The 8948-nt window shown below is 46.8% G+C and overlaps 1 protein-coding gene across 2 annotated transcripts in view; it reads left to right on the top strand.

Annotated features, from left to right (window-relative positions):
* NEK6 (NIMA related kinase 6) overlaps positions 1-8107 on the top strand; it is a 69233-nt gene extending 61126 nt beyond the window's left edge. For both annotated transcript variants that reach the window (XM_074891576.1, XM_074891575.1), the window contains exons 9-10: positions 2040-2153; positions 5986-8107. In XM_074891576.1, coding sequence (XP_074747677.1) covers positions 2040-2153; positions 5986-6096 — 225 coding nt within the window. In that variant the 3' untranslated portion in view covers positions 6097-8107. The remainder of the gene's footprint in view (positions 1-2039; positions 2154-5985) is intronic.
* The last annotated feature ends 841 nt before the right edge of the window (positions 8108-8948 follow it).

The following is an 8948-nucleotide window of genomic DNA, read 5'->3' on the forward strand; positions in this document are numbered from 1 at the left end:
CGTGTTTTCCCTAATTTCACAGAGGAACCAATATGTCTTGCAAATAAGCAAGAAAGAAACATAATGACTTTAAATTATTTAAAAGATAGATTTATGATTTCAACCAAGAGTCGTTTATCTTGATGTGTCCTGCGCTGCTGAACACTTGGACGTGTGTTAATGGCAGGGAGGTTTCGGTGAGACAGCCCCGGCTGCAGGGACGCCTCTGCGCCGGGCCGTGTCCTGCTGCTGGAAATCCAGCCCAGGCGCAGCATTTCCAAACCCTGCCCTAATCAAAACTGCTTGTCTGTCACCAAATCACTAATAATCCATCGATCTTGATTCCTAAACTGCAGGATAATAGAGTGGAGGATCTTGTATTGACTTTTTTTAATTCTGCTGGGAGCTTGCTGTGTGTGTCAGCAACAAGACAGCGTTCTTCAGATGGCTTTCACAGTGCATGGTAATGAGCAAAAGACTAATAATTGTCAAATAACCCCCTATTAAAGCCACAGTGAGAAGCATCAAGTTCAGCTAGCCTCGGTATGAAAAGCTTGCCGATTTGATGCGGCTTGTAGCAAAATGGTTTAAAAAGATCTAAACAGGGTGGATAATATCCACGATTATCCAGTGGTCTTCACGAGAAGGAGGTTTTGCTGGGCTGCACGGGGCGGGCTCTGACAGGCAGCGAGTGATGAGCAGCACTGGAGTGACACCCTGGACGCATGAGCGGGTGGGTCCGCTGGGCTTGGGGGCGAGCCAGGGGGAAGGTGCTCAGGTCCTCGTGGGTGCTTCTCATAGACACGACTTCAGCCCCATTTCCTAAGTTCAAAAATGCCTGCGTGGCTACAGCTGCTTTTCTGAGCCTCGTCACTCAGTGTTCGTTTAGACCTCCTGGTTGAGAACTTGCAGTGTAAATGGTTTTCCATGCACAAAGATGCAGTTTCCTTCCTGAGACTTAAGTGTAATACAAACATGTCTTTGTGAGGAGTCCCCGTGTGCCCTGGAAGGAATTCTTCCCCACCCAGCGCCTTCCGTCGTGCTCTCCGTGCTGTGTGAACAGCCGGTTTATCTCGGACATCAGTCATATTTTTGGAGATGGGAATACTGGATTCATAAAACAGAATTGAAAGAGGAAAAAGACCAGATTGATTAGGAAAAGTTTTGAGTAGTTTGGTTCCCAAGTCTGCCTGGGACACTCTTTTCTAAATAGCAGATTTCCGCAGGAGGGGATGTTTGTTTTAAGGTCATTTTGGGGTTTTTTTAAAGGCTGAAGTACATTGCTCATGCTTATAAGATTCTTTGTACTCTAGGTAGCTAAATGTCCAAAACCAATCCCTTTGTTCTTTGTAGCAGTCTATTAAAAATCTACCAGTTACAGAGAGCAAATGAACTGAACGTGGTCGTAACAGAGGAAGATTGAAACCACGATACGTTACCGAAGACAGAGCTGCTACTTTTTAAAGATGATTGTATTTGTGAGAGGTTTTCATAGTCATCTTCAAGCCAGTTGGTTTCCAATTGCCCTACTGTCAGGGCATCCTATTTATGTTTTGTTTTTTAAAAAAAAGGTACTTTTTTCTGTGTACCTGCAGAATTGCCTGTGTACCCTCAGCGTTCCATATCTGAAATATTTTGGGAATCGGGAATCAGTGTGACAGGAAAGCTCAGACTTTTCCAGGCTGGGTGCTGCCCAGTGGCTGCATGCCGGGGTGGGGGCTGGCCTGGCAGGGCTGCTCTGGGGAGCAGGGGCCTGAGCAGGCACCGCTGGCACTGCCCTGTCTTCCCCAGGGCCGGGGTGCTGTGTGGCAGGAGGAGCTGCGGCCAGGGCTGCGCTGGCTCACGCCTGCGTGCGGGGACGCGGGGGAGCGCGTGTCACACCGGCCGTCCCGGCGTGCAGGACGGCCGCGATCCGGGGGCAGCTGTGGCTGTGGACGGGCTCGGAGAGCAGCAGCACCACTTGCTCCCTGTCAAAGAATAAAATTTGCTCTTGCACATCAGTAGCACTGAGGGCTATTAAATCCTTTGCGTTTCTGAAATATTTTCTGTTTTCTCTCCAGATGGCAGCTCTTCAGAGTCCTTTCTATGGAGATAAGATGAACCTGTTTTCTCTTTGCCAAAAAATAGAGCAATGTGACTACCCACCTCTTCCAGCTGAACATTATTCTGAAAAGGTAAATTGGGAACATTTTTGCAGGGGAATGTGGTGGGGGATGCAGGGAAGTTCCTCCCACACAGGGGAAAGGGAGCCCAGGAGAAGCCCCCCCACATCCAAGGAGGAACAGGAGATGGGCAGAGTGTCCTGGGTACCTCTAGGGCTGGCTAAGGAAATACTGTCGTGATGTCTGAATATTGACAAGCTAAATTAAGATGGAAGAGAAGCTTTCTTAACGTGGGGAATATTTTGAAACCGAAAGTCTGATGCTGGCAAAAACCAACAACAAACCGTGGGAAAGCCCTCTCCTTTGCTTCCTTTCCCTTAAAATAACATACTATAAAACAGTGATTAAATTTTTGTTGATGAAGTCTTCAGTGTGTAACAAGGAGGAAAAGATGCTTTTTAAGAAAAAGAGAGGGAGGAAAGCTATTTTGTTTAATGCAATAAGCATCTATACAGCAGCAGTACGGGGGCTTTTTAAAGTCTGTCTTTTGTGCATATGAAAGCAAGGGATGGAGAGCAGTAGCTAAACTGGAGTATATTAAAAAAAAAAAGTTGTCACTGTGCATGCTTGCTCGGCAATGTTTCACTTCAGCTGCAAAGACGTGTTGTTTTTCCTAATTATTTCTGTTCCCTTACCTAGACAAAACAGCTGTTTTTCCTTACCTCCTCATTCCGTTACAGTTCCCTTCTATTTGAAAGGAAATGGCTAATGTGCTTTTAAATATTCACCATATCCTTTGGGGGCTTTCTTTTGTTTTGTTCTACCTCAGAGTTCTGAGGAGCAAGAGGTAGGATGCAGGGGAAGTACCCTTCGAGGCCAGCAGCAGACGGTCTGGTCTCTACCCTGAGAGACACCCTGCACCACACCTTTTACATTTCACTGAGTTTTTTACCTGCTAAGCAACTCATGCGAGAAGATTATTTGAGAATTCTGCTGGAAAAGTGAATTTTTACTTTTTTTTTTTTTTCCCCCCAAGCTGCCGTAGCAGCGAGTCCCGGCTCTGTGCATTCCCGTTTGCCATGCTGTTGTAGCATGCATTTCAGGATATGCCTGCTGGCAGCAAGAATTAGTGTAAGTTGACAGATGTGTTTCCTGTCTTTACAATTACTGTCTGTTTGCTTCCCTCTGGCAGTGCTAAAGAGTGTGTGTAGTGTGGTGATACAATCCAGGGTGAGAAGGATGGTTTAAAGCTCAAAGGCGCCAGGTCCCAGAGAACTAGACTCCAGATGGTGTTCATACACTATTAACAGAATGCTTGACGAAGTCTGAGGAGGGCTGTGCCTTTGGCTGTAGCTCATCTCGCTGCATTAGCTGCTGCTCCTTACTGGAACTGCACAGAGCTTCACTTCTGTGAATATTAAAACATGACTCCACCGTGAACAATATCGGGTTTAGTACATAATTTTAAAGATGGGATTTTCAGATGCTTTTGGAATGGATAGCCAGAGGGAAAGGTGTGTTGGTGTCTGCAGCAGCCAAGCTAGATAAACCGTGCAGGCAGCAGGATTGGGAACATAGAGGCAGATGCCTGCAGCAGCAGGTTGCACCGGAAAGAATTTGCTCCTGTGGCCAGTGGGTGGGTGGTTACCTCGGTCTGGACGTACACCCTTTCCTTCAAGAGCAGATGTCTCATTGTAGACTGAAAGGGCAGAGTCTTTACGACCACTCTGATACTGTCACTGCTGCAGGTTTGTGAGGGATGTGGAAAGCAGGAGAGCCTTTACCCCCTCCGGCCCGAAGGCAGGGCCGAGCATTAGGCCATGCTGCAGTACCAAGGTTCAGCAATGCTCCGGAGCCATCCGCACACCTTTCCTTCACCGCGGTAACGCGGTCTTGAGGCGAAGCCTCGCCTGTAGGCTGACTGCTGATCACATGAATATTTTAGTTGCTGTGTTGTTGTAGATGAACAAGGCAGAGCATTTATTGAGGAATGTCTGCTTTAATGGTGTTTCCTTTCAGTGACGTGCCTCTTCTCTGTAGCCTTTTGTGGCTAACCAGCCCAAATCCTCCCGTGATGAGCTGGCATGCTGCTTGTAGCAGGAGGAGGAGCTGGGACTCCAGCCAGGATTAGTTTTCTATATTGGGAACAAATTTGCTAGTAATTGGAGATACTGGTTGGCAGTGCTCATCAGGGCTTGGTCCACCAGTTCCCTCTAGATGATGGTGAAAGGCTGGCACTGTCCTGGTCACCCACGAGGACAGAACCCCCAGGGCTGGGTTTAAGTGCTAGACTTAAGTGGGAGCACAGTTACTGGCTGGGCAAACTGTACCAACAGCGCAGGCTCTGGTCAGAGCTTTAGAAGTGTTTTGTCTGTGGGTGTTTTGTGGTGATTGTTCTGAGGGACGTGTTAAACCTTTGGGGTCTCGGGGTTACGAAGGCAGCACCCCCCCTGCCCTCAGACGAGTCACAAAGTCACCGGAGCCGTTCCGAGAGAACGGGGCAGGACGGGGCAGTGGCGCTGGGGTTCCTCCAGAGGTTGCCTAGCTGGGGGTTGTGTTGTGGCCGGTGTTCACACCCGCAGTGCCAGGCAGGGCGCTCGGCAGTGGCTGCGTCACAGCCTGTCCCTGCCGCCACCCCACCTGCACTGCTCGGCTGCCCGGCAGGAATCCCCAGCGAAGCACAGGGCCGTGCTCCGTCCGGAGCCAAAAACCTCACTCCAGTACGTTGGGTAACGCAGCTGAAGCCGTGTGCTTGATAGCTGTATGGTCATGCTTTTAATTACCATTAAAATAATTGGCACTGTGGCTACTGGGAGGATGTGAGAAGATCAGAGGCTCAAGGCTGTTTCTCCCGGTGCCTCGGGGGTACGAGCAGCTTTCAGCGTCTGTATAATTAAAAGCTACAATCTTTCATGTGCACGATAAAGAGGGTTGGGAGGCGGGGAGACTTCAGCCATTCTGCATTTTATTTATTAAACATAATCAATGGCCAGTCTCTCTTCTTTGCAAAGGTTTTTAGGAAACACTGGTGTCTGACAGCTGTACTCCCCTGTCTTAAGATACACAAGTGCTGTTCAGACTTTGTACGTTAAAAAGCTTGAGCTGGCCTGTTGGGAGGGATTGGAGTGGGAAGGGAGGTGCAGTTGTTGTACAAGACACGGTTTTAAACCCCTCCCTCTACCTCCCCCTTGCCTCAGAGTCCATTTGCAATGGCCAGTCCATCCCTGCCTCTCCGCGCTCGGTTGGATTTCTGGCAGTGATTTTCCCTTTCTTTCATCCGTGCCCTGCTCATGCTGCTGGTGCTCCCCCGCCCCACGCTGCTTCCCCAGCCCTGGCCCTTGGTGTCTTCCTGGGGTCCCCTGCGCCGGGCTCCCCTCCCTGCTCCTCTGACCCACCGCCATCTCCTGCTTCACCCTCCTGTTGACCATGAGCTGTGCTGGTCAGCTGATGATACTGGTCATCTCTGCTCGGGTTCTCTGAAGTGAATCAAAAATCCCCCAGGAAAAAAGATTTTTCAGAGGAAAAAAAGAAAAACTCTGAAATTCCCGGTGTCAGGAGTAGCAGGGCAGAGGTGGTGGCTGCATTCTCTGTAGAGCCTCGCTAACCACTGAGTGGGGCAGCCCTCGGCCCGTGTGTGCCAGCAGCATGTTGTAAATGACAATGTAAAATCCACTCGGGGTCGTGTGGAAGAGCTAAATCATCAGTGCTGAAGGTTTGGGTGAAAAAGGTTCTTCCTGGGCCTTTCATAGGGTGGGGGGGGGATGGGATGGACAGCCTGCAGTCTGCCCAGGAGCCTCCGCGGGAGGGAGGTTCCCAGCCCGCCCTGGGCTCCCGTAGCCTGTTCCAGGCAGGAGGGAGCGGCGCTGCGGCTCTGCTCACCTCTGCTGCCTCTTCTCTCTTTCAGCTGCGGGAGCTGGTCAGCATGTGCATATACCCTGATCCAGATCAAAGACCTGACATTGGTTACGTGCACCAAATAGCAAAACAAATGCATGTTTGGACCTCCAGCACATGAACGGCTGCAGATGCTCTCAAGAAGCCAGCACAGCTCAGTCTTACTTGAATTTTTTTTCTCAGACGAAACCGACTGGTGCCCAGTCACACAGCGAGAGGGTTGAGCACTCAGCAAGAGGCTCCATTATTTCTGCAGGTTATTTGACAAGGACTCTTACAAGGTGGTCATGCTTTAAAGTGACGATTCTGTGAGGTATTGCAAGTGATTTTTTTTTTTTTTTTAAGGCCAATAACATGTTACAGATGTAGATCATTTAAGGGTCCTTTCTTAAAACTGTCGTGTGTAATCTAGGATAGATATTAACAAGGGTGTCGGTGCATCTGCCACAGCCCTTCTATCTTAACTGTAATGTGAAATATTGAAATAATTCCTTCAGTGAAATCACTTTATATTAATGTAAGAATTACAGTAGATTTTGTGTAATTTGTGTAACTGCTACTTTGCCTCTTCTGCAAATGGTTAATAGCAAATTCAGTTTTTACTTCGTATATTTTAAAGCAGCCATTTATGTGTTTTTATTAATTCCCTCCTCTTCAGACTTAGGAACTGGGAAGGGTCGGGGGGTGGGAAACACATTTGTTTCAAGATTTCTTTTTTTTTAATTGAAACCTTAGAGTGAGTATTTTGCTGATGCATTTATCTGTAACTTGGCTGAGGCCAATGAGGGGAGTTAAGCATGTACCTGGGGAAAAACATGCCAAACCAACCCAAAACAAGCATTGCTTCTGCAAATAATTTCTCTTTAAACTTATTTTCCCCTTTGCCATGATTCTTTTTAGACTACAGGTTCATGTTTAAAACCAGTGTTTATCTAAGCCAACTCGATTTTGGTGAAGATACTTTGACAGGTTCAGTAGTGCACTAGGTACTCTAGGTAAAACTTAAGCAAAGCAGTGTTTTAAACACTTTGAAAAATTTTGAAAAAGAAAAACATAAAATGCTTTCTGTATCTAATTCTACATGAGGATCAGCCCCTGTCTATTTAACTGTGAAAGCTAATTATTTACAGAATGTGAATTTTTATAAAATCGCAACCTGATTTGAAGGAGTCATCTTCTTTAACTACATGAAAATTTTCAACCAACTAAATTCATTCATTGAATCAATGATTTGTTTCATTACTGTCGATGAGATATTCACTGCTTTAGGAACAAACGTGGATTCACGTTCAAGTGTTTCCATTTCATTTGCCTGTTTGGAGGAACAGGGCTGCACTTAAACCTTCTGGAGGGCTACAGCCGGGCAGTAACCAGGCCTGTTCTGTTACAGCGCTGCGGCCGCTGACGCCGAGTGTAGGTTTGTGTGTGACAGTTCAAACGCAGCCTGTGCCTGCTTGTTTTCTCAAAAGCATACAATCCTTAATTTTTTGGAAATAAGGTTAGGGTTAGAGGGTTACATACATATATATGCTTTTAGTGGATTTTTTTTTTAACCTAATTTGCTCTACTTACAAGGAAAACTGCAGTGCCATCTTCAAGTACTTCCTGTCAAATTTCAAAATATTTATCTAGGGTAGCAAAGAGAAGCTATTAATTGCTGTGAATAATGTTGGTATCATTAATGCAAGGTGCTGTTTTATTGAGTCTTCTCAGCAGAAAGTTGAGCCTGCTGCTCTCATGAGAGATTCAGGAAATTCAAATCAGCATGAGAATGCAGTGGAGGCACCAAATTGCTTCCAACATTCCCATGCTAACTTGTTTAATTTATACCCAGCTTCTTTAGCAATTCTTAGATTTAAGAGTGACGACTGTCACTGGTCTACTGCAGCTTTCCTTCAGCCACGGCGGCGGCACAGTCGGAGGGCCGGGTGTGCTGCGCCTCGCGGTGGCACACGAAGAGGAGCTCGGGCTCTGGGGAAGCTCAGCTTCAACTGGAGTATCTCGAGGAGCCCAGTCACTTTCCTGCTACATAAAATTTAGTAGTGCTTATAAGTAAATGTATTTCAAAAGGTAATTTTTTTGCAATTGTGCCTTTTTAGATAAATAAAAAAAAATTATTTACAAAATAAAAATCTTTGTTTAAAAAAAAAAGTCCCCTATTAAAAAAGAAATATATAAAAATGTAACAAACCACTGAAAACCGGCTTAAATAATGTGTGAAACTCTTCCTGGAGATACTTTTCCAGGAAATGATCTGTAGTGGTTGTCCTGATGGAAAACTGAGTACAAGAGCCTTTACCCTCTGACCCGTGGCACAGCTGAAGCTGTTTTTCCGGACAGTTGTCGCGGGATGCGCAGACACAGTCAACCTTCTGGAGCCGACCATGGATGATGGCCCTTCTCTTTTCACTAAATGAGAAAATAAGTCTGCAAATGGATTTTCTGCTAGATTTTTTTTTTTCCCCCCCCAGGATTATGTGGTAGTGTATGAAACAGTCTGAAATCAGTTAATCATCTCAAACACTACAAGCTCAGGGTTTTAGGACAAAAGAAGTCCAAGTGGAGGCAAGTAACAAGACAGACTCTGAATGACACTGTCTTCAGCCACGTGATTTAGAAATGAAAGTGTGTGGGGGTTGTCTCTACCCCCAGAAAGGAGGCAAGGAGCATAAACAGCCCCTGGTAACCAGAACTCCTTCCCTGCAGTCTGCTGTAGGTCAAGGTCAGCAGCTCAGAACCACCCTGCTCACCACTTTCCTATCATTTCTTGATCAGGTGGGACTCCATCAAGAACAGAACATTATGGTAAATTAAACCCCATCGAATCAGCCTGTGTAAGCCCAGCATTACCTGGGCTGTTCTGTTCCTAGAGTGAAGTAACAAACCAGCTGGTGGTTTTTCCACCCCAGTGCCAGGAGCCTGGTTCTCCTTCCCAGGCAGCCACTGAGGAGAGGGGGAAGAGGCTGCCGTTCT

Source organism: Strix uralensis, chromosome 21 (assembly GCF_047716275.1).
Source record: "Strix uralensis isolate ZFMK-TIS-50842 chromosome 21, bStrUra1, whole genome shotgun sequence".
Taxonomy (NCBI): Eukaryota; Metazoa; Chordata; class Aves; order Strigiformes; family Strigidae; genus Strix; species Strix uralensis.